Consider the following 26698-nt stretch of genomic DNA (forward strand, 5'->3'; position numbering starts at 1 on the left):
GGAGAGCAAGGCATCCTACTTAAATGACCAAAGTCAAAGTTATGTACTTAAACAGGCTATATTATCAAATGCTCATTCAGGATGTTCATGGTCATTGGTAGGATCAGAAAAAAAAAAAAAACAAAAAAAAAAAAAACCATGGACTCATCTGGATCAAGTGAAGCAGGAAAAATTTGTTACTTGTGGGCACATTATATTGTTCTCACACCAAGCATACAATGTCTACTTTTGAATAAGCATGCAAAATGTATATTGTCATTATTTATTATAATTTATTAAATTTATTTATTTAATAATATTAAAATTATTAAATATATAGATACACATTATTTATTAAATAATAATGTTTTACCTACTTAGGTAAAGTATCACAGACCACAACATATAGCATAACTCTACATATACTGCTATTATGATATTATGATAACATTCTAATAATGACTCTTTACTCAGGTAAACTAGTATCACAGACATATATGAATCCTATCTATCCTGGGGACAAATGGATGTCAGCAATTCATGTCAATCAAAATTGTGAGAACTGATAAAGTATCTTCTAAGCTTTTGTGTCAAATGCTCTGATGAATAATCAGAACTGGCAGAAGCAGACCCTGCTGATCACAACTTCCCAGTCAAGCAGTCACCAACCTCTCAGTCTCAACCTGGTGATACAGACAATTATGCATGGATCTCTTCTATTTCGGTGCATCAGGCCAGCAGAGGCACTGATTTGATCTGGACTCTTTTCAAAGGATATACACTCTTCTAGAGTGTATAATAGGCCTACTTACGATCCAAAACATTAAAAAGAGTAAAATATTTGGCCCCGGGCTTCTTTTCTATGGTAAAAATGCATATTCTGGCTATTGTTTAAGAAAAAATTGCCTCATCTCTAACCTAAAGTCTCCTTGCTATCTTCAAGAAATTCAGCCAAGATTGCCTTCTTCAGGGGGAAGGAAAAGAAAATTTCAGTCACATACAGTCTTGTTTAAGATTGAACAGCTCCAGCATTTTGACTAATGTCACTTCTTTTATTAATCTGCTAAAATAACAAACATGAATTTATGAGAACATTAACTTGAACTGATTCACTTACCGTTTTCTGGCTTGGATCCCAACTCTTCCACTGATTGCATGCTGTGAATCTCAAACCCTTCAGGGTACTCTGCTTTATTGATAGTCTTATTATCCACATAAATGATGTGTTTAACACAATTGATATCTAATAAAGCCGCCTGTTGAACGGAAATAAAAGCCAGCTATTCAATTTGGCACACCATCAAAATTAATACTAAATGATAGGACTGAAAATATTTACTAAGTAAATTTCACTGTGGTAATTATAGACAAATTCCAAGTGCTCTAATATTGTAATCATATTAAATAAACCACCCACATCTTTAGGAAGAAACGTACTAAGACCAAAACATTTAAAAATAATAGCAACTATATTAAGATGCTAAGAGCCAGGCAATATAAAAATATGTAAAACTCGATTAACAAAATTTTAAATGGAGCAGGAAAGGAGTACATGTATATTTTCCTTACTAGTGTATGTTCTCTTTTTGTTTCTTATCATTCTGATCATGTACCTGTCTCTTAAGATCTTAATGTAGCTTGTCACAAAATGCACCTCCATAAGCCCCATTATAACCACAAAGCAAAAACCAATGTTAGGCAAACAAAAATAAAAAGCAAGGGCCCAAAATATATCAGTAGAGTGAAGCAGTTAACCACACACGGACTCGAAGGGAGAGAGATCAGACCTCACCCAAATTAGAAAACACGCCACAGAATAGCTGTAGTAACCTACCTTCTGATAGTTAAATGATTAACGTTAAAAGACAGAACTACTGAATGGATTATTACGATTACCTAGCTGGCCGGTGGTGGCACACACCTTTAATTTGAGCACTCGGGAGGCAGAGGCAGGCAGATTTCTGTGAATTCAAAGACAGCCTGGTTTACAGAGCTAGTTCCAAGATAGCCAAAGCTATCTATCTTGAAACCCTGGCTCGAAAAATGAAATAAATAAATACATACTCCATGATAGACAATTAGATAGGACACAAAACAAGTTCCAACAAACTCTTAAAAGTTAAAAATATGTCAAGTATCTATTCTGACCATAGTACAATAATTAGTCATAAATTACACAAATATGAAAATTAAACTCAATGGGTCAATAAAAAAAAAATCAAAAAAGAAATTTAAAATTTTTCTGAAACAAATGAAAATAAAGACAAAATATTAAAACATATAGGATACAAAAGGTAATATAAAAAGTGAGGTTTATAGTAAATCAAATTCTAGATTAAAAATGGAAAAAGACTGCAATAAACCATCGAGCCTCAAAAACCTAGAAAATCAACAATAAATCAAACTCAAAAATCTAACAGAAAAGAAATAACAAAGAACTGAGCTAACTAAATAAATAGACTTCAATACAAAAGATGAAGGAGACCAAGATAGGGTTCTAAAACGTTCAACAGGACCTGGGGAGATGGGCCAGGCTGGAAAAATGTTTCAGAACATTGAAGTGGAAAGGATTTTTTAATTGTTGCTGGTTTTGTTTAGTTTTTGGATAAATCCCCAAAGCAGAGAAAACAGAAAGAAAAGCAGACAAACAGCATTATGTGAAAGTAAAAAGTTTCTAACTAGTAAAGGAAACCATTATCAGAATGAAGAGAACCTACAGGACAGGATAAAGTACTGCAAACCCTCCTGACACATGGTATACATCCAGAAACTCAGCAGCAAGTCAAAGAACCCAAGTGACAACGGGCAAATAGCTACCTAAGCATTTCTCCAAAGATACACGGAAAACTCCTCAGCATCACTAGTCACCAGAGAAACGCAAATTGAAACCACATGAAATCTCACCTATCTCCCAAGAGAAGAATGACTACCATCAAAAAGGGAAAGGGCCCTGGTAAGTCTGTGGAGAAAGGAGAATCCTTGCACCACACTGTTGATGAAATTCTACATCAATATAGTCATTCTAAGGGAAAAAAAAGTACAGAAGGTTCTCCAAAACTTAAAAAAAAAATGAAATTACTATGTAACTACAACAATCTTACTATCAGAAATCCTGAAGAAATGAAATCAGTATGTCAATGACATTTATGCTCTCATGTTCAGTTTCTTACTGTTCACAATAGCCAAGGAATGGATATAGCCTATCAGCTGATGAATGGATAAAGAAGACATGTTACATATATACATTGGAATACTATTCGGCCATAAGAAGAACAAGAGCCTACCATTTGCAACAACTTGGTTGCAGCTAAAGATCATCACTGTAAGTAAAATAAGCCAGACACAGAAAAGCTAGGTAGCATATAATCTCATTCTTGTGAAATGTACGAAAACCTTATCAAGTGGAAGTTGAGGGTAGAATTGTAGTTCCCAGAGACTGGATAGAATGGGAGTGGTAAGATAGAGAAATTGATTAATGGATACTAAGTTACAGGTGGATATGGAGCAGGAAGATACGGTGTTACTGCACAGCAAGATGGCTACTGAGACTGTACCATGTATTTCAAAAAAACTAAAAGAAAGTATAGTCAATGTTTCCATCATAAAAAAAAAATGAAAAAATGTTGACAGAAACATGTTTTAAGCTGATCTGAGCATTACATAGTGTAAACATGTATTGAAATAAGACATGGCACCACATATATACCACACACGTTTTCACACATTGGTTACAATTTAAATATAAATTTAAAATAATTAAATTTCATGCTTACCTTCAATTTGCTTTCCAGAAGTTCAACACTAGTAATCAGATAGGACGCCTCAGATTCATTTAATCCATGAACTACAGCTTCTTTGCCAAGTGTGGCATATAAAGTCACAACTACATAATAAAAAGTAAGCATGAAAATTATACACTTAGCACTTGGGAGGATGACATGTAATTTAAGCCAGGCCTTACAGACAACACCACTATAGATACAAAAGCACTTGATGATTTGTTTTGATTTCATAGTCTCCGGGTACCTCAAACGTCAGTCTTACAAGTTCCCAGGAATCAAACTTTAAGGTCGACAGGTCCTGGGAGAAGTCAGGTCAGAGGGCAGCCCAGCAACGACTTCCCCTTCAGTGGTCATTGCCCAAAAGAATGGATAAGCCAATTTTCAAAACTGTTCAAGATCTCAAGTCAGAAGATGAGCCACAAATAATGCCCTTACTCCTTTCCAGAAAGCTTTCTCAGTGTGTTCAATTTCTAATCCCATTGGTTATCTCCATCCCTTACCTGGGGAGGCTGGCAGATCCGTTCCAGAGGACTCGCCAGACTACAGCCTAAACTAACAGTAATATCAGTCGGAACTGAGTAGTAACATGTGCTAAACTTCGAACAGACATGGAGATTCAGCTTTCAGCTGATAACTAGAAATAGCCCATACATTCAGTAACAGGCACTTTTCACTATTGAAGGTGGGCGATTAAGAAGACAAAAATGGGAACATTTTTGTAGCATCTATCTTTGTTTGAAATGAAGGTTGATTCCCACACTTAACCTGCAGTACTCTATTTTCTGAAAGAAAAACCAAATACTTAGGGTGCAACAAGGCATTCTTATGAACTCAATTTTTTTTTAAAATTAGTTCCTGAGATTGTAGAGGCTCTGTGGCTAGGAGACTTGCTTGCTGTTCTTGCAGAGAACAAGGGGTTGGTTCCCAGCATCCGCGTGGCTGCTCACACTCCTCAGTAATTCCGGTGCCAGGCCTCTGGGCATCAAGAATGCACAGGGTGCATTTACATACATGCCGGCATATACTCATACATAAATTCAAATGAAAAATCTTGAAAAAATTACCTCTTGTACAATGGCAAAAACAAGTGCCTGCCAGCCAGAAACATGCCAAGTTTTCCTCATTTTCTGGTTCTCTAGTGCCAGGTCTAGCGGGCACAGGACTTTGTACGCAAAACGAAGGAAGTAAATATGAGGGTTCAAAGTGCAAGAGTGAACTCAGAATTTGTGGGCGATCACTTTTGTTGTACGGTCTCCAAAACCATACCTTCAATCTAAACTTTTAGGTTATAGTTCATGTCTAATTGAAAAATAAAATTAGGTCTCAAGTTCCCAAACTTAACTCTTAGAAGTTGCGATCCTTAATAGGAGCAATTGGATTATTCCTAATTTATTTATTTAGTGTGTGTGTGTGTGTACATGGGCACAACGTTGAGTGTTGTTCCTTACTTCCACTTTGAGAAAGGGTCTCTCATGGGCTTTCGTTCTGCTGTCTATGCAGGCTAGCTGGCCCATGGGCTTCCAAGGATTCTCATGTCTCCACTTCCCATCTTGCCTTAGGAAAGCTGAGAGTGAAGACTTACGCTACCACTGCCAGCTTTATGTGAGTTCTCGGGATTTGAACTCAGGTCCTGCTAGCACAGCAAGTTCTTCATCCACCAAACCATCTTCCTAGTCCCTAGCCATGTTTTAGGGACATAATCACACAGAAAACTAGCTAAGGAACAACTTCTTTGTTTCGTGTGTGTGTGTGTGTGTGTTGCGAATGTAATTATTTTTTTTCACTGCTGAGGAACAACTCGATGATCTCAAGTATGCTATAAAAACGCTTTCCCCACATGAACTATGAACCAAAGGCTGAGGGGCTCCCAGCTGGATCAGGCCCTCTGAATAGGTGAGACAGTTGATTGGCTTGATCTGTTTGGGAGGCATCTAGGAAGTGGGACCGAGTCCTGTGCTCATTGCATGAGTTGGCTGTTTGAAACCTGGAGCTTATGCAGGGACACTTGGCTCAGTCTGGGAGGAGGGGACTGGACCTGCCTGGACTGAGTCTACCAAGTTGATCACAGTCCTCGGGGGAGGACTTGTCCTGGAAGAGGTGGGAATGGAGGGTGGGCTGGGGTAAGGGGAGGGGGTGGGAGGGGGGAGAATAGGGGAACCCATGGCTGATATGTAGAACTGAATGGTATTGTAAAATAAAAAATATATATCACAAAAAAAAAAAAAAAAAAAAAAACGCTTTCCCAATGAGTTATGCTATCAGCCTACTTTGAAAACAGAAGCGTCTCAGAACACCCTTCCCTGGGATCCCCTGGGAAAATCCATACAAAAATCACTCACGGGGAAAGTTGTACTTGAAGCAGGTCTGTGCTGCAATCATCCACTCTGCTCTGGTCTCACAGAAAATGGCGATGGTGTTCTTTGGTTTTAGTCCCAATGCAGTGAGTCCACTTCCGAAGTTATTCACTCTGCGGTTCACTTCCAGATAGTTTATCCATTTATAATTCCCGAGAATTAACTGTTACAAAAACAGAGACATTTTCCACGATCAGAATGTTTATTTAAATAAGCAACTGAAGTATCACTCAAAACATTGAACCCTCAGGCCAGGCGGTAGTAGCACACACTTTAATCCCAGCACTCGGGAGGCAGAGGCAGTTAGATCTCTGTGAGTTCGAGACCAGCCTGGTCTCCAAAGCGAGTTGCAGGAAAGGCACAAAGCTACAGAGAAACCCTGTCTCGAAAAACCAAAAAAAAAAAAAAAGGAAAAACAAAACAAAACAAAACATTGAACTCTCAAAATTCCCACTATGTGGATACTCAGAAACTATGAGACCTCTGAGAATTCATTACCAAGCACTGTGACATAGTGCTAGCATTCTTAAAGTGCACTGGATTTATGACAAAGCAAACTGTACCGCTGTCATTAAAACAAATAAAAAAGATGCAAATGCCTTACCTTCTTAAAAACCTTTCCATTGGGCTGCATTTCGTTTTCTTCACTTAGGATTTCCCTGGTCCCAAGGCTGTCCTTCTTTCCAAACTTGGCTACAGCATGGTCAAATAATTTATCCAGAGTATCTGCTCCAGGAATGTCTATGACAGCTAGTGAGTCGAAGTGCGTGACAGAGCGATATGGACTTCCAGGTTTGTCTGAAGTGGGCTTAGCTTTTATTCTCTTTGCCATAGCGTTTTTCTTCTTGGCATTGGTAAGAAAATACCATGGAATAAATATAAGGGCACTGTATATTGTTATTAACAAGTGGACAGGCAGCAATATAATGGTGAGCACATTTAGCTTAAATTTCATAGTGGAAAAGCTTCTAATATGGCGCTTATTTGTTGTTAATTCTTTGGCTTCTTAAAGCCTTAGGTTTCTGGAGAAGGCAAAAATGGAAGCAGCAGTAAGAGTAGCAGTAGAGCCAAGGAGTTCAATTTTAGTGCTACAGATAAAAGTTAGTAATCTTTGGAAGCCGACAATAGAGTACACCTGTAGGTGAAGACAATGAACCAGGCAGAGAGTAGGAAAAAAAAAACAACAAAAGAATATTAGCAAGTTGATAGCACCACTAATTTAAATATCCAGACCTTTATTAGTTTATATAATTCATTTGATATGGAAAGAGGAAGTAACTGGCATGAAATGCTGGAATTTAAGTTCAGTCATTACTGACATCAACATTTTTTAGTGCAAGAACTTCTGAATTTCATTTTTGTTTTCTGTGTTGAGTTACAAGAGTATTCTGTTTTCTTCTCTAAATCAGGCAAGTAACAGCAATTTCATGCTCTCATCAATGCACGGAGGATGCAAAGAACACCCCAGATGCTATCCTTACTTCTTTACTAAGGTAAGTAAGTTTCTGAGATATTGCTGATCACCATCTTCCCCCAATGGGAACAATACAGCTATAGCGTTCTTTCTCAGCGACCATATTGGGCCTGGGCAGAGCGTAGGTCTGAAATAGTGTTAAGTCCTAACCCTGACCTATTATGAGTTAACATACTCCTATGTGCAGCCAGCATAGAAGACAGACCTAGTGTTTTTCAAAGTGGGGTGGGGTATGGGAACAGGGGAAACAACTAAACAATTTCCTTAAATAAAAACTCACGAGGCTTGCCCATATGCCACCCTGCAGTCACTGTAAGCGAGGCTGAGGTTTAGAATGTCCTATGATCTCAGAAGTCCCTGGCACTTTACTCCAAAGGCACGTCCCCTGAAAAAACACTGACGTAATCCTCAACTACACTACAGTGTGCAGCACAAACGACTGATGTACGGAGAGTTCAGAGGAAACACCATAAAATGGCCAAGAGCACCTAAGGGATTGCTGATGGTTAGATGGAGGCTGAAGAAGAAACTTAGTCACTGGGTTTCAATATGTGCCTCTGCCACTACCTGACTATGTAACCTCGAACCATCGTTTGTGATCAGACTAAACCAGGAGGCCTTCATTTTCTGTAAGAAGACATCAATCTTTACCTTACATATTTTAGGTCTCCATGATTTATTTGGGACTTTCCAAGTTGAAATTCTGATTTTCACTAACCCTAGACATTGCTTTCTTGGTCTCTCTGACGTGCCTGTCTAGTCACTCACTTCTTCAAGTAGCTGTCAAGTGTCTGCTGCAGAGCCCAGGCTTCAGACACCCAAGATCACTCTTCCATCAGAAATTTCTTAACCACTTAAGTCTTTAACAATCTTTCCTTCTTCTACTTTCCGACATTACTAAAAGTAGCTAGCTACCCTTCTGCTACTTGACGACATCAACATCTCCACACATCTGGGCAGCTAACTTTAAAGCACAGACCAGTAGTTCTAAACCAATGTCTTTTTGGAGAGACAGGGTCTCATTGTGTATTCCTGGCTAGCCCAGAACTCACTACATAGACCAGGCTAGCTTTAAATCCATCTGCCTCTGGCTCCCACAGCAGGGACTACAGATATGTGCCAACAGCCTGGCTCCAACATTTCTTTCTTGCAACAGAGATGTTTTGTACTCCTTGATAAGCCTTAAGTCAGTCATAGACAAGCTAGCCACATGCATAATTTTTAAAAATAAGTTCTTAATGGATGTATAAAAAAAGTACAAAAGAGAACTAATTTGAAAAAAACAACTTGAGTATATACATTTTCAGGGACAATAGTTGAAGACAAAAATTTATACAATGTCCCTAAGGGACAGTACCACTTCAGTCTCAAATACGGAATTGTCAAACTTAGGGCAGCAAATTCAAAGAAATAGAAAGTAGCCTTTGAGTCACTTCTAATTTATTTAGCTATAAATTGATTATATGTTTTTAATCATTTGTAATACTAGTCATATATCTAAAATGTCTTATATATACTGGCTTCAGTGCTTCGTACAGAGATACAGATAAATACTCTGCTCCTGTACTAGGGGAAAACGGAACTGTTATCTACAACCCAGATAATGAGCACACGTGACTGAGCTAGGTCTAGCCCCGGCCTCTACTATCAATGTGACTTGAAACAGGGAAAAGCTGGCAGAGCTCTGTAGCAGCACCTTTCATCTGGAAAACAGAAGGACTATCTATCGGAGTTCCCGACTCCACAGTTTCCTTGGAGGAACCCTTTGTCTTCCCGACTTCACTCTGTGAGCAATCCGAATGGCCCCTGCCCTACTCCCTCGGCACTCCTGTCGCTCACTCGGCCGCTCTCCTGACTCAGCTAAATCACATGCTAATCTCCAGCCATGCCCACGCGGCTTCATGTGCAGGAACACATTATCGTGCTGACCGCCTTCCTTGAGGACACACGGAAACCCTACACTGAACGAGTGTCCCCACTATATCACTCTCAAACTGGCTGCCTCATCTGCAGACCACCACGGACTCCTCTACATCCTCACCCTCGCTTGCTGTCCTGAGTTATTCGCTATGGACTCACCTCCATGTGTCGCCGGCCATATGCATCTCCCTTCTATGCCAGGACGAACCATCGATGTTCCCATCCCTCTATCTGACATCCTGCCTTGGTCTCCATGTGGACCCGGGGGTAGTGCTCCGCCCACTCTTGCTCTACAGCATCACTGCCATGGGCATTCCTCTAACACCCTAGCATTTATTTCACCTTAAAACCCATTCCTTCTGGCCGGGCGGTGGTGGCGCACGCCTTTAATCCCAGCACTCAGGAGGCAGAGGCAGGCAGATCTCTGTGAGTTTGAGGCCAGCCTGGGCTACCAAGTGAGTTCCAGGAAAAAGGCGCAAAGCTACACAGAGAAACCTTGTCTCGAAAAACCAAAACATTCCTTCTCTTGTACCCAACGCTCAGATCTACTCCATTTCTTCTCTAAAAAAGAGCGGTCTGTCCCCCACTTCCCATATTTGTTTCCTCTGCTACCCACTATCCAAGGGTCTTTGTCGCCCACCACACATCACAAGTGCTCTCTGATCGGTAGCACCAATGACCTCCACACTATTAGACCCAAAGGTCAATTAAAGCTCTGTCGCCATCTTCCTCTGCCAGTTAGCCTTTGAAACAGCTGGTTCCTTTCTCACCTGAAATTCACCCCCAAGACACCAGAGTTCAATTTTCTTCCTAGCCCCTGCATTGCCAGCCTTCCTGACTTCTTCCTCGTTTCCCTGATCCCACAGCACTGCAGCGTTCAATCCACTGATTGCTTCCCTATCTACACTCATGCCTGCGCCAGTCTCATTTAGTCTCACGGATGGAAATATCACATAGGGTGATGATTCCCAAATAAGCCCGAGAGTCTCCCCTAAACTTCACATCGTTTCCTCCATGGCTAGAAGTAGACGTCAATTAAGTACCTGAATTTTAGCCTGTTTAAAGCATAGCCACTGATCCTTCTACAACTGTATTGTACCCAGCCTTGCCTCTTGTATATGCCCTGATCCTCGAGTTTCTGAGTTCATCTCCTACTGTGCCCTCCCCTGGCACAGCTCTAGTCCCATGTGCTCATTACAGCTTGGGGGTACACTATGCTGTGACTCAGAGCTGTTGCATGTATTATTATTCTTTCTGCCCGAATTCTTCTCCTAAGATAGCCATGTATGCTATTTTTTGCCTACTTTCTATATTTAATCAAGTAACGTCATATCCCCAGTTAGATTTTCTCTAGCCACCCTATTTAAAACTACTCTTGCAACACTCGCTTTCTCACTTTATTTTTCTCCTCCCCCCCTTTCACTAATATACTACCGGGTCCTATTTTTCACGTTTATTGTCTGTGTCTCCATTAGAATCATGAGGAGGCAGTTGGCTGCGGAAACCTTACCCAAACAGCGGAGTACCTCCATGTGTCCACTGTTCAATAAATGTACTGAATAAGAACATCCACGAAACTGCTCTGAATTAGAAACTGAAAGAATATACAAACAAAACAATCGGAACATACTTAACTTTAGCTGTACTTGAAGAAAACACTGTGTCAAAGTTCTAAGAAACACAGTGCTCTTAAAATCTTTGGCAACTACACTGAACTGGAAAAGATATTGATTGTTTAATGGGAACCACGAAACTGAAATGCCTCCCCACTGCAGAGGATCAAGATTGCTGCTTGCTGTTAAGAGCAGGGAGGTTCCACATCCTGCACGTTGTGACTTTATGTCTACTGATGGCCCTTAGGAAGGTAGGCTGTCATTTCCTGGATGAAAACTATACTGCATCCTCACGTTATTAGGGTGCAAACTGAGCTGTGTTTCCTTGAGGTCAGGTGACAGACATCTGCTCCATGGGAATAGTTCATTGTACCTTCAAACCTTTGCTAGGCCAGGTGGGAATGAGCTTTATAAATAATTCCCGAGCATTTCCTGTGGGAAAGTTGTAGAGATGGATATATTTTCACTGACTCAGTCAGTGAACCCTTTAAGGTGGTATCTTTACAGATGTAAGAAACTCAGGTAGAGTACAGAGTTTGCCAAAGTTAGCACAGCCAAGGAGAGGTTAGCCTGGGTTTATTGGATTGTAAGTTTGCATCTCTACCATCTGCTCTGACCAAACTCTAGGTAGGTAAGAGCGACAAACCTTATAGGGGAAGAAATACTAGCAACAGTTGTGAGCACTGACTTGTCCTTCCTCCAAAAGCTTCAGGAGGCAAAAACCTCTCATATGTCTAGAAAAATTAGAAGGTTTCGTAAAGAATCAGGTAGAATTTGATGTACTTTTGTTCTGATGTCAAATTTAGTCAGTATTTCATTCCAGTTACTTCAAACACCCTGAGACAGGTTAAATGAAAAAAGCATTAGCCATACATTCAGCTCTAGGGCCCAAAGTAAATGTTACAGACTGAATAAAGTCTGAACTTCAAAGAAATTTCTCCACCAGAAGCATGTGACACAATACCAATTTAAGATGATTAATGCCAAGATACTTTTTTACGGAAGTCGTAGAAATGAACCAAACCAAGCAAGGCTCAATGCACCTGCCACCCCAGTAACAAACCAGCAGCAGATATCTATCTTTTACAGTAAGACGGTGGTTCTCAACCTGTGGGTCGTGAGCCCACACCAGTGGCACAGCAGATATTTACATTACAATTCCTAACAACAGCAAACTTACAGTGATGAAGCAGCAACAAAAATAATTGTATGGCTGGGGGGGTCACCATGACATGAGGAACTGTATTAAAGGGTCGCAGCACTAGGAAGGTTGAGAACCACTGCACTAAGGTTTTATGAAATGTTTAATAAATCAATTTGAAAATCAACAATCAACTATACAAATATCACTTTAGTCACATTTTCAAATCATATTATTTATGAGTAAATTAAAAATCAACTAAAGATAATTTGCCCACAGTTTTATCTACCAAACATTAAACGATACAATTATAAAATTTCAACAGATTAAACAGATAAGAATACCTGCTATACTTTAAAAGATATTTCTAAATAAATGTTGCATCACCAAGATTTTTATGAAAGGGTGGAGTGCTTTATGAAAAAAAAATTTTCACATATTATAGATGTTCTGAATTTGAAACATGAGAATGCTCACATACTAAGTTACAAAATGGATGCCTACACTTGGCAAATAAAATTAAACTTTAAGGAGATGCATTACAATCTAATTTGCTTGACAACTTAACTTTAAACCTTACAAAATGTTAGTATTTTAAGACAATAAATGAGCTTAGATTAGCTAACAAGATCTCTTGCTATCAGATAATCTGCAGCACCAAATCTTTCCATAATATATATGGCTCCCCTGGTCAGTCTCAGCAAACTCAAATTGTTAGACTGAAAACAATGGTCATTTTAACCAATACCAAATGATCTGTATAAACAAACTTAATAGTCAAGTTATTAAAACTGAAAACAGGGCAAAATAAAAACCTTGGAGAATGTGTGTGTGTGTGTGTGTGTGTGTGTGTGTGTGTGTTCATGTATGTGCTTGCACATGTATCTGTGTGTATAAAAAAGCACAAATATGCTCACACACACACCCCTTCACCAACATATACACACTAGTTATTGTTTTGCTCGAAAGTATTTCGTGATTACAACTCATCTCTGAGTGTGTCTCTCACGAAATTAGCCAAACCTGTTTATTTCATCACCTGGAGAAGCATTAACTCCTGAAGTCGCCATTCTGCCAGTCTCTTCCCAGCTTTCCCCAGCAAAGAAAGCACCCCAGCAGCCATGGTGAAGGTACTCGTTCATGCACTAGCAAGAGCTCCCTCCCTCCCATAATGCCTTCAAAAGATCCCCAGCATGTATCAGATCTTTTATCTAGGTCACAGTTTAGTATAATTGGGATCTTATCTCTCTGTATGTTGAAATATGGAGATTTAGGAGCCAATGTTACTGCCTACACACTTCACATCTATACTGTGTAGGACTAGATGTCTAGTATTCATTCGAAGTGATAAGAGACACAACTGACTTTTAAATATGTATTTTTTCAGTTGGTAATTGACTATGTAATTTAATCCAAAGTTTTAAGGAACTTGGAAAAGAAATTTATTAGAAGGTGGCACCACCTACTGGCAAAGCATAATATTACAATCCAAGTTCATTAAATGTGGTGAAAAGAGAAAAAGCACCAGGGAGTGAAGTATTTGGAAAGAACCAGAAAGGGTTTAAGGCTGGAAAAGCAAAGCACACAGCAAAGATGATGTCAAAGTTCTACAATGGCAGCTAAGGAGTAACTTCTACAGGTTCCTGTACATTTAAAAACATTCCAACATTTAAAAACTAATGAATTCTTGACTGAGAACAGAAATCATACAAAGTCAAATAAAAAAAAAATCCCATGGAAAAATATTCCTAATGCTAGCATTTCCATGTTAAGGTCAGGAATAGATTCCACACTCTTCTTTCTTCTTACATTCCCATGGCTTATCTGGCCCATGTCTCACAAAGTTGAGTGAGGCAAAGGCAATAAGGAAATTATTTTTATTTTGCAATCTATTCTGAGACGGCTGGAGCAAAGTTATGATAACTGAAGGAGAGCCTCCAAATGGCCACAGGGCACTACCTGGACACTCTTGAAAACAACTGGCCAGGTGTTTTGCCAACTCACTGACCGTCCCTACTCTTCACCTTCAGAGTGTCTTTTCTGCCGAAGCCTGGGTGGGCTAACACTTGGGTTGGCCAAGATCAATTGCTGCAGGCCAGTGGCTATAATGTGTCCCTGTGTATGTAGGTGCATGTGCATGAGAACGGCAGTACTCTGCTGAGATAACTAGAGGCTTGAGATACTGACCCTCCCAATGGTAGCAATACGTTTTCCAAAGGAAAAGCTAAGCTGACTGATATTTGTCTAGCATGCAGTAGCACAGACCCCGAGGAAACTGGATTCACAGATTCTAGCCTCATCTGTGGCCATGTTTAAGATTCCTCGAATGCCAACTAATGGGTGGCCATTAAGTCTTTTGAATTTCTTCATGCTTGGAAATCAGTCATTAGCACAGAAAAACGACTCCATCTTCTGTTTCAAATTCCTAACTTAGTACAATGAAATCCATTCTTAAAAGACCAGAAATACTAGAGAGGCAGCGTCAGAGCTGCTGAGCTGTCAAGTCTGAAACACATGGGCCTGTCATTTCTCATCTGTAAAATTAGAAAGGTGGATTCACATTTCAACACATCAAAAGCTAGTTTGGTTTTAAGAAAAAGGGTAATGACACGGAGCTGTTTTGTTGCCAGATATGGGTATTAAAAACACCCCTACCATTTCCTGTCATGGTCATGTTAAAAAATACAGTGCATGCGTACCTCTCAGAAATGAGACCGGCATATCCTTTATATTGAAAATGGCTAGCATTCAAGAGAGCGCATGCCTACTGTTCCTTTTCGTCATGCTTCAGAGTGGACGAGTAAAAATTTGTCCACTAGTGAGCCCTGGCCTCAAAATCCACATCTGGGAATCACTGAACTGGATGATTTTCCAGTTCAAGGTCTCAAACGTGACTTCAAGTGCTCTGCTGCATTTGTTTGACGCTCCACATCATGGTCCAGAAATGAACACCTCAGTGAAGACGACGCTGACATTTCAGTTTACTCACATCAGCTTGAGAAGTAGCCACTAACGAATTAAGCTTCAGTTTCTGAGATGGGCCTAAGTGGCTACCACGAATCAGTGATTGTGTGCTTGTTCTCCAGCCACTTTACAGACAAGGAAGCTATCCAGCCTGCCAAAAATAGCTCAGACACCTCAGTACTCAAAAACTGGAACTCTTATTTTGGGGGCATGCCTTGAGAAAGGATTTAACTAGTCCTCCCCTTCTATAATTGAGCTACATATGGATGAAATTCTGGAAGTTGCATAAAGTGAGTATGTTTTCCCATTTTACTTTTCCAAATATTGCCTTTTTAACATTATAGATACTGGCAAGGTTTCTCCCTTCATAGCCTCAAATCGTGGATACAAGTATATATTTTAATTCCTGAAGGACACATACTTACAGATTTCTTCTTTCCCTTTTAAGAAGAACAGGAATATCTCCAGTGATTTGATTCTGCAGTGAGAGACAACATTTTATGAGTACTGTGACATGGGACCTGAGGAAAACCAGGTGACAGCGCCCATCTTCTGCATATCTTAGCTCAGGATAAGCCAGTTACTAAAGGCAAACTAAGAAACGCCTACGATGAGCGCCTGATTCAAAGTAGTAACATTAGGAGCTCAGCTAAGTTCACTGAGTGGGACTCACTCAAGAAATGACAGCAGCCAAAACCCTGAGAAAATGCCAATTGGCAGGAACCAAGTTGTTAGTAGGTAGTTTGCACTTTTGATCCCTTCATTAGCAAACCAGCTGCTGTTAACTGGAACCATTAGTTTTCTGCTGTGAACCTCTCAATGTGAAGGAAAGAATGATTTTTTTTGTTTTGTTTTGTTTTGTTTTGTTTTTTTGTTTTTCGAGACAGGGTTTCTCTGTGTAGCTTTGCGCCTTTCCTGGAGCTCACTTGGTAGCCCAGGCTGGCCTCGAACTCACAGAGATCCACCTGGCTCTGCCTCCCGAGTGCTGGGATTAAAGGCGTGCGCCACCAACGCCCGGCTGGAAAGAATGATTTTTATGGGAACACGTAACCAACAGGTGACGTCACTTTTGTTATATTTACTAGAACTTTTTCCAGCACTTCTGGGGAGGGAGTGTTGGAGCTAATAACAGTATGGGTCTGACTATATAAAAGGTATGCTATTTGAGATTCTCTTATTTATCCCCAGTTATTAACATGGGGGCAGCAATGCATATACATATTAAAATAAAGTCCAAAGAGTTCGGAAGGTGAATGTCATAGGATAAAAACTTCAGTTTTATATACAAATCATATAATTCCCCATAGAAAATTCTGGTAACTACAATATTATAATAATAATAATAATAATACCCAACCATGAAATAATTTGAAGACTTGTAGGTGGCAGGAAGATGTAGGAGGAATGGAGTGTAGGACTACATTAGAAACTACCCACTACTTTGCTTCATAAATATTTGCAAACACTTCCGCCTGGATACTCAGGAAGCAGCAGCCGGGAATGACCATCCCCATCAGAGCGTTCTCCTAGGCAGACGAGCACTTTAGCTCTATTTAACCCCCTGCTCATCGCCAGGCCCAAACTGGCTGTGCAAAAGCAACTCTCACTACAAACCGAGATGGGGCTTAGGGGTTAAGAGCACTTGTTGCTCTTGCAGAGGACCTGGGTTCAGCTCCCAGCACCCATGTGGCAGCTCACAACCATCTGTACCTCCAGTTGCGGGGGATCCAATCCCCTTTCTGACCTTCAAAGGCACCAGGCATGCATGAAACACACATCCAGGCAAAACACTCATACAGGTAAAGTAAATATAGTTTTAAAAATTCAAAAAGGGGAGGAAATATTTCTCAATGTCTACAACCTTGAAAGCCATTTCATTCATCGTAAGAAAAGGGAACTAGAGGCGCAGCTCTGTGGTAGAACCTGTGCTTAACATATGTGGCAATGGGTTTGATTCAAACCTGGAGTCGTGTGAGGAATTCTGAATGCTTGTGAAAACACCCACCCCAAGTCTTGTGACCCCAGTTTCTTCAAAAATACCAAATTGTTCCTGGAATGTGTTTTCATGCTCCCCTGGTGTACTGGATAGGAGTGAGCTGACTTCAGCTGTTATTAGTCATTGGCCTCTATGGAAAAAGATGTTTTTGCCACGTGTGACTTGTCCTGGTGATTGAACACCTTACTCATATGATTCTTAACCCTCAAGAGTATAAATTGCCTGATGCTCTGATTAAAGTTGGCTACTGCATGAGACTTTAGGCCACCTGGTTTTTGGCCCCGCTTTCCCAGGTTTAGGATCCCAACAACTAGGGTAGCAGCACCTAGCACCAAATAGGAAAATGAAGAATACAATGACTACCCAGCAGAGAAAATGAAACCAAATCTCATTTTCTAATCTAGCCAACCAGAGTTTCCTATCCAACAGAACTAATCTACAACTCTCCCAGCCTCCCTCTGCAAAACAGCACCCTCCCCTCAGTCAGTCTAGGCAAAGAAATTGAGACAGAATGTAATACAGAAAACTTAAATAGATTATCATAAGCAGGTTAAAATTTTGGGTGATCAGAAACAGGGATATTTTGCTAAAATTACAAAGCAAACCTTACTCAGAATTTTTTTTTTGTGAAAATACAAGGCTTTTACTACAAGGTATTGGGAGCCATGAGACCTAGTTTGGGACCAGTCTATGAGTGCTTGTCCAATGGGTCTCCAGATAAGGCAAAAGCCCACAGGGACAGTATCACTCGGCAAGGATCCGTGCACTTCTGGACAGCGCAGAATACTGCTGGGACCATGCAGCCTGCACACTCTCTTCTCTCTTACCATTGATGATTCTCTTGATGGTTTTAGTGTCATTTTGTCAATCATGCATTGGACAGTTCTGATCATTCCTGGAAACTCCATTTTTCCCCCCTAAAATTCTTTGGGAGATGATGCTTTTCAGGTTTCTTGTCTGGGGAAGCCAGCTGTCACTCCAGACCCCCGGGGAACTGTTCTGATTCAGGCTGACAGGATAGGAGGCTGATCATCCCTATTTCTGTAAATATGTTTTGAATGATATTGTTGTTCTTGAAAATGTGTGCCTATGTCAATCATCTTTCAGTTTTGTAAAGACAGGATGTACCTGGCTCGGTATTTGGCCAAGCTAACAAAATAATAAGTGTTGTTTTGAGTTTAAAGATGTTTTGATGTTACAGTAGGGGAAAACACATTTGACATATTTGTGTTTGCTAGAGGTTAACATTACAGGATGGGAAAAACCTTGTTTGTTAGTATGGTAAAACATGCTTGTTTTTGATGTATAAAGAAAGCTGGCTGGAGCTATCTGGGGCTGACCACTTGTGTGAAACTCATCTGGTAGTCAAACAATTCATTTCTTCAAGCTGACACCCCTTCCCTGTGTTTCAACCTGAACACAGGCTAAGGCTGGACCACAGCAATAGGAAGTTGAAATGTTTTAGCTTAGAAAAAAATTCACACACTGACAGCAGATAATACAGTTTGTTTCTATGGAATAATAACGGTAGTGTGGAAAAATACAGTGTCAAAGACTGACAATTATGGAAGAAACAGAACTGACAAATTCGAATTCACTAAATACAAAGGAGAAAAACCACATCCATAGAGCTAAGGAGAGAGCTGAGTTAACTAATGAAATTTTCCAAAGGAGCTCCCAAAGTATTACAAATACATGGAAGTGTAGTTAAACTTCAGATAACCTCATACTTCAGAACAGACTTCAAAAACAATCCATTACAGAGTGGGTCCTCTCTGTTAGTAAATGAGTCTCTTAACCAATCATTTTAAAACATTCTTTGAAAAGTCAAGTAAATAGCATCTGTGATAGCATCTGTTGGAAATGTTCCAGGCATGAGTTGCTCTCCTGTACTTAATATCTCAAGCATCAATGTTAAGTTGAAAATAGGAAGTTTCAGAGATGAGTGGAAAAATATCAAGAAAATCAGCACATTGTGTTCAAACCTCAAAGTAAATTCGAGCTGGGCTAATTCAAAACAATTTCCTTAGCAATAACAGTGTTTTATACATATTATTAGGTAAACAGATAATCTTCTATTGATAAATGCTTGTGAATAAAAATCCTCCTGTACTGGAACATGGCTTAAAATTTTAAAATATTGAGCTCCAAACCAATTATGATACCTTTACACATGCATGTTTGAGTTTTACATAGTCACAACAATTATGTCAAATATTAAATCTAGCTGTTTTAATATTTGTATGCTTTTGTATTTTCATGCAAATTTAGTATTTTCCATAAAATAAGAAATGTAGCCTGGCAGTGATGGCACACGCCTTTAATCCCAGCACTTGGGAGGCAGAGACAAGGGGATCTCTGTGAGTGAGTTCGAGGCCAGCCTAGTCTACAAATCAAGTTCCAGGATAGGCTCAGCTACAGAGAAACACTGTCTTGAACCCTCCCTCTCCCCACCCCCCGCCCGCGCCCCGACACACACACAAAATGAATAGAAATGTATAGTTGGGAGCTGGAGAGACAGTCCAGGGGTGGTGAAAAGCTCTTACTGCTCCTGCGGAGGACCTAAGTTCAGTTTCCAGTACCCACACTGGTTGGTTCAGTTGCAGGTGATCTAACAATGTCCTCTTCTGGACCCCACAGGCACTGACCACACCCACAGACTGATGAATGCCAGCTCCAACAGGAAAAATTGGGAAGTTGAAACTGGATATTGCATGGTCTCAAAGTATCCACTCAAATATGTATTGATAAAATATAATATAAACATTAATATTTACTATAAATATAAAAACAAAAGCCAGGCATGGCAGCATATGCCTTACAGAGGTTGCGGCAGGTGGATCTCTGTGAGTTCAAGACAAGCCTGGTCTACATGGCAAATTCCAGGTCAGCCAGGGCTACATAGTGAGACCCTGCCTCAAACAAACAAAACAGTGAAAATAGAAATATTACCCTAGAAAATCCCAGCTGACACTACCTTAATTGATCACAGCTACCTTCACTAGTTACAGGAACTATCACCATCCCACAAGTTCTGGCCTGATACAGAATTTCATTTCCATGGTGTTCTGAGAAATATAAAACACAGTAACTTACAGTGGGCAAAACCTTAACAAAGTGGAGAAATTTAGCATGACAGTAATGAGACATCTCATCCTGTGTCCTCTGGCATGACACATCTTAAAGAGCACAGTGTTCCCGAGGCAATTCTGCCCGAAATGAATAATTTCAAGATGTCATGGATAAAACATCAGAGAAGTCCAAACTGCGGACATCCAATGAGGAAATGAAGAATATCATCTACAAAATGATCAACTGTGGGAAGCTGGAGATGGAGCTCAGTGGCACAGGACTTGCCTCCCAAGCATAAGGCGCCAGGTCCAATCCCTAGCATGGAGGTTTTTTTTTTTTACAAGACGTTATCGTGGTAGCAGGAGAGTAAGAGAGAATGAGGCAGCATGACTCGAGACTACAAACCAAAGCAGAGAAAGATTAGCACAAATACTGCTTTCTGAGCTGGTTGGTCGAGTATACCAACTTCAATAGTGTTGATGATTAATCTACTGTATGCAAGATGTTAATATTAAGTGAAGGTATATGAACGACCCATACCATTTAGACATTTCTGTCATTACCTAAAGAGGAGTCAGAAAATAAACAGGTTCTCTAACAAACAATATGCCACTTCATGTTCCCAGAAGAAATCTATCAATGTGCTCCTTTCCCCGGATCCTCTCTGACACTGAACTGAACTATGTATGTACTAAAGCAGTATTTATTCAACACTTCGTTTTTTCTTATATTAGGTTTTCGTTCAAGTCCTTTGCCCAATTTTCTATTTCTACTTAGGTATTCATTGTTGATTCATCAAGAGTTCTTTGCATATTAAGGAAATAGATCTTTTTTGTATGAAATACTCTTTTTCTCACCATAGCTTTTCTTTTCTTTTTTAAACTTTTATTCTTTTTCTCATACATTGCATCCCAACCATAGTTTCCCCTCCTTCCATTCCCCTCAATCTCTTCCCATACCTCCCCTCTCCCCCAAATCTACCCCTTCTCCTCCATTTCCCTTAATAAAAGGGAGCAAGGCCGGGCGGTGGTGGCACGCCTTTAATCCCAGCACTCGGGAGGCAGAGCCCGGCGGATCTCTGTGAGTTCGAGGCCAGCCTGGGCTACCAAGTGAGTTCCAGGAAAAGGCGCAAAGCTACACAGAGAAACCCTGTCTCAAAAAACCAAATAAATAAATAAATAAATAAATAAATAAATAAATAAATAAATAAAAGGGAGCAGGCCTCCCAGAATATCCACCAAAAAAAAAAAAAAAAAAAAAAAACTCACAAGATACAATAATACTGGGCACAAACCCTCATTTCAAGGCTGAACAAGGTAACCCAGTAGGAGAAAAAGGGTCCCAAGCTCAGGCAAGACTCAGAGACACGCCCCCCACCCCCCCCACCCCCACTGTTCAGAGTCCCACAAAAACACCAGGCTACACAACTCTAAGGTACATGCAGAGGACCTAGCTCAGACCCATACACGGTCCGTGTTTGTCGCTTCAGCCTCTGTGAGCCCCTACGAGCCCTGCTTAGTTGATTCTGTGGGCCGTTTGTTTTTTTGTCGTGTCTGTCCTTGACTCCTCTGGCTCCTACAATCAATCCTTCCTCCCTGTCTTCTGCGGGGTTCCTCTGGCTCCACCTAGTGTTCGGCTGCAGGTCTCTGCATCTGCTCCCATCAGTTTTAGCTTTTCTTTTCAATTTAGGTGCTTTTTGGTCAAAAGTGATTTTTTTTTTTAAGTAGTAAGATATCTCCTTTTGTGATTTCCAGGTCATCTTCTCATTTCAAGATTATAAAATTCTTCCCTGTATTTCCAAATCAAGATTACCAAGCCCAATATGTATCATTTGGTTGGGGCTGACAGCATGAATGTGGGTAGGGAATCTATCAATATATACCACAAACTGCTTTGAAGAACAACTGTATCTATAGTTCTATCAGTAGTGCATAATATTCTACAATAATAGACATAATACTTTGTTACTTTAATACGCAAAAAGCATCTACTTATATCATGCCCCAAAGAAACCACTTACTACCTGAAAAACTGCTCAAATTCCCATTTTCGGAAGAGCTCTTGTTTTACAGGCTGGAGTTCATGGCCTTTTTTTTTTTTTTTTTTTTTTTTTTTTTTTTTCGAGACGTTTTCTGTGTAGCTTTCGCCTTTCTGAACTACTTTAGCCAGGCTGGCTCGACTCCAGAGATCCGCCTGGCTCTGCTCCGAGTGCTGGATTAGCGTGCCCCCCCGCCCGGCCTTTTTTTTCTACCCAGAATTGTGCTCCAAAGCTACCTTTACTAGGAATACCTTCATGGACACAAGTTAAGATGTCTGCTCCTCTTCGAATTCCTAAAGCTCTTCTCCAATAGTCCTTAAGTTGAGTATTGATTGCCCTGCGTTCTGATCTAAAGCGCAAGAGCCAGGTCTTATGATCACTGTGTCTCACTGTCTGGTAAATAGCATCAATTATTTCATAGGACAAATCATGGAAACTAACTCCCGGTGTGAACCATTACTTTTCCCCTCACACTTCACATCAACCTTCATTTGTTTGAAACTATTTTTTAGTTCAGATTATTTTTTTACATTCTATTCAACAGACATTTTGAAAACATACTTAAGACAAAAGGTTACTGTTATATTTTAGAAAACTGAGAACTCATTTTTTAACTAAATGAGATCTTTATCATGCTGAAAGTATACATATATATGTATTGCATATCATGGCAACGTCAGTATTTCTTCTTTGCATGGTTAAATTATCAACTTTGAAACCAATGCTAGAACCGTATCTATATTATCTAAGCACTACCGACAGTCTAGTTTCAATGCCAAAAGAAACTCATCCCAGCTAATAGTTCTATTACTACCCATTATTTTATATAACTTCTCCCCCAACTAATTAGTACATAGCTAGATACAGATTTGTTTAAGCTACAAAGCAAGTTCCAGACTTCAACTGAGACAAGAAGATAAATTTCTTATAGACAAACTCCACTCCTTACAAACAATCAAACAATGTTAGGGACTTCAGAGACAAATAATACACTCTTTTTATGTAGCCCAGGATAGCCTCAGACTTGGCAATCCTAATGCCCCAGCCTTCTGAGTGCTGGGATTACTAGCCATACAACACCTCAACAAAATAAAAGAATAGAAATGAACTCAGCTTTAAAAAGGGAATTCTTCTCATAGATACATCAAGGAGCATTCTGCTAGGGCATATAAGTATGCTAAGTCAGGCACAGCAGTACCAAATGAGACACTACTTATGTACAGAATCAAAAATAGCTAAATTCATAGACACAGAGCGGAACAGTGCTTTAGTAGGATCTGAGGGAGAAATAAGGTTGCAGTAGTCCAAGAACCCGAAGTTTCAGTTACACAAGATAATTCCTAGAGATCTATTCTGCAATATGGTGACTCCAGATAACAATACTGTCTCACACACTTTAAAAAACTGCAGAAAGAACTTTTGTGAAACATTCCAGTCAGCCATATGCAAATAAGATGAGAGGAAAATTCAGGGGGGTGCAGGATTGGTTTATTATACAGACCGTGGTGACAATTTTATGGTATACACTTATCTGTAAACTTACTAAACTGTACACATTAAATATATTCAACTTTTATATCAACCATATCTCAGAAACCTTAAAAGACGGGATATTAATTACTGTCCATTTGTAGAACAATTGTTGTGTAGCAATAGCAGCTATCTAGCCTACAGTGAATCCAAATACAAATGCCAAACTAGTTTACCCATTTCTCTTTCAGAAGTCTGTAGAGCACACCTTCCTTAAGACAGCAGTTTTAGACTCTGAGATACCACCTTACACCTGTCAGATGGCTATGATCAAAAACACTGAAGACAACTTATGCTGGAGAGGATGTGGAGAAAGGGGAACTCTCCTCCACTGTTGGTGGGAGTGCAAACTTGTACAACCACTGTGAAAATCAGTATGGCAGCCATACCACTCTTGGGCATATACCCAAGGAATGCTCGATCATACCACAAAGATGTATGTCCAACTATGTTCATAGCAGCACTATTTGTAGTAGCCAGAACCTGGAAACAACCTAGATGCCCGTCAACTGAAGAATGGATTAAGAAAATGTGGTACATATACACAATGGAGTACTACTCAGCAGAGAAAAATAATGACAGCGTGAAATTGCATGCAAATGGATGGAACTAGAAAATATCATCCTGAGTGAAGTAACCCAAACCCAGAAGAACAAACATGGTATGTACTCATCACTCATAAGTGGATACTAGATATAAAGCAAAGAACAATCAGACTGCAACCCACAGAACCACGGAGACTACATAGCAGGAGGGGACCCTAGGATGAATGTGGCTATAAGAAGTTTTGGTTTTACTCAATTACTGGGCAAGCCTCAGTGAATGAAACATTTCACTATTAGGATACGAATTTGTACTGTATCAAGCTGATAATAGAAATGAATAAATAATAAAATGAGGAAAAAAGACAGCAGTTTTATTTGAGGGAGCTTTCCTTGTTCTGCTATCAGTGGCACATCTAGTGTGACTGCTCTGAAGTGCCCACTAGGTGACAGGAGCTTTGAAGAGATGATCACTTCACCACACCCAACTCAAGTATCTTAGACAGTAAACTAAAGAACAGCAGGGACCAGGCTGCCCGGAAATGTGCTGAGACCACGGATGGATGGATGAGAGCTGACTCATTCTTCAAGGAAGTGCTGCTGGTTACTTAAAAGATCTGGTGAGAAACTACAATCATGACTTTCCACAAAATTTGTGGGTTTCTTTTTTTAATCAAGAAGTTATAAAAAGTCACACACACACACACACACAAAACATGTCTTAATAGGTGTGATCATAGAAATGACTAACATAATGAGTGGTTATGGAGTAATACTTTTAATGAGTGCAATTTCCTCTATAAAAAGGATTTAAGAAAAAAATGTATCTTTAGAAACAAGGTCTTAGAGCTAAAATACAGCTTGTTCCTGTGATTCTGAAAGTGTCATCAAGGACTATCAGTTCCTTACAGTCTAGCATGTATGGTACTGCACATCGACTTCCAGTTCTGCAGGAATAATTTTATTTGCTAAAACAGGTAAGAAGGGTACATTATAGTTTCAGCAAAAGTAGGGCCAACAAAAAGAAATTGGTGCCGTCAAAGTCAGACAAGTATTGAAATTCACCAGGTATGGTGATATGTGCCTTTAATCCCAGCACTCGAGGAGGCAGATCTCTAAATTCAAGGCCAGCCTGGTCTACAGAGTAAGTTCCAGGACAGCCAGGGCTACACAGAGAAGCCTTGTATCAAAAAAAAAAAAAAAAAGGATATTAAGTCTGTAAATTGGCACGTTAGAAAGGAATTTGGCAAATGTGTGGCAAGAGGCCTGAAGTCGTATTTTAGGAATTGTTAGCTTATGATTATACTTCCAGGAATGTCTTTAGAAAATAACAAGATGGAGATATACACATAAAAAAGAAAGTGAAATACAGCCACCACTGTGGTAGATACAGGAAAATTAGGAAAGACCTCAAAAGGAGACTGGTCATATAGTGATATACTTGTGATATCAAATACTTACCAATCACCAAATGCACCACTGTTAAAGAATAGTGTTTGTGGATATGAGAAAATATCCAAGACATATGAAATAAAACTAGTTTAAGATGAAACAAACTTCAAGTACAACACTTTCTGAAACTCACCAAAGCAAAAAAAAAAAAAAAAAAGAAGAAAGAAAGAGAAGAAAAGAAAAGAAAAAAACCCTGCTGTTCTGGTTCCATGAGTCACCCCCAGAAATAGTTTACCACTAACTGAATAGACAGTATCAAAAAACCAAGACTCATGGAGCATCCCACACAATTGAAAGTGTAAATCGTTTCTGTGGATACCACAGTTCCATTTACCTTTCCTATTAAAACAAACAAGAAGACAAGTGCATAATACTCAACACACATGCCTTCATTCCATAATGAAAACCTTTCTCGTTCAGCAGACTCAGGCCCTCTCTCTAGGAAGCCTGTAAGAACCACTCTTTTAATATGTGTGTGTGTGTGTGTGTGTGTGTGTGTGTGTGTGTGTGTGTGTGTGTGTGTGGTAAACACAGACTGTTGCTTTCTACACTGGCAATCAGAGGGTCTTGAAGAGATGGGATTTCAGCAGTGAACCCTATTAATCCTCTCTTGTTTACCATCTGGCCTCTGGGAACAAATATTCAAATTCTGGAGGCTATCACTTTACCTAACACAGTCTTGCTTCAGACATTCTACGCAACTGGGAGACCTTACATGTGTACTGGCTGACTTCACAAAGCAGGACTCGGAAAAGGCTGAATTTCTTTCCCTCAGAGTTTTCATTTCAAACTCTTTCGGGCAACAATAAAGTATCATTAAGTAATCTCACTTCCTGTAAGG

At 39.8% G+C, this 26698-nt stretch overlaps 1 protein-coding gene across 1 annotated transcript in view; it reads right to left on the reverse strand.

Moving 5' to 3' along the window:
• Acsl4 (acyl-CoA synthetase long chain family member 4) overlaps positions 1 to 26698 on the reverse strand; it is a 60638-nt gene that overhangs the window by 10408 nt on the left and 23532 nt on the right. Inside the window, exons 3-7 of the mRNA XM_028876971.2 lie at positions 15653 to 15705; positions 6720 to 7250; positions 6101 to 6278; positions 3753 to 3862; positions 1097 to 1235 (exon numbers count right to left, since the gene is read on the reverse strand). Coding sequence (XP_028732804.1) covers positions 1097 to 1235; positions 3753 to 3862; positions 6101 to 6278; positions 6720 to 7070 — 778 coding nt within the window. The 5' untranslated portion in view covers positions 7071 to 7250; positions 15653 to 15705. The remainder of the gene's footprint in view (positions 1 to 1096; positions 1236 to 3752; positions 3863 to 6100; positions 6279 to 6719; positions 7251 to 15652; positions 15706 to 26698) is intronic.

This window comes from Peromyscus leucopus, chromosome X (assembly GCF_004664715.2).
Source record: "Peromyscus leucopus breed LL Stock chromosome X, UCI_PerLeu_2.1, whole genome shotgun sequence".
In the NCBI taxonomy this organism is placed as follows: Eukaryota; Metazoa; Chordata; class Mammalia; order Rodentia; family Cricetidae; genus Peromyscus; species Peromyscus leucopus.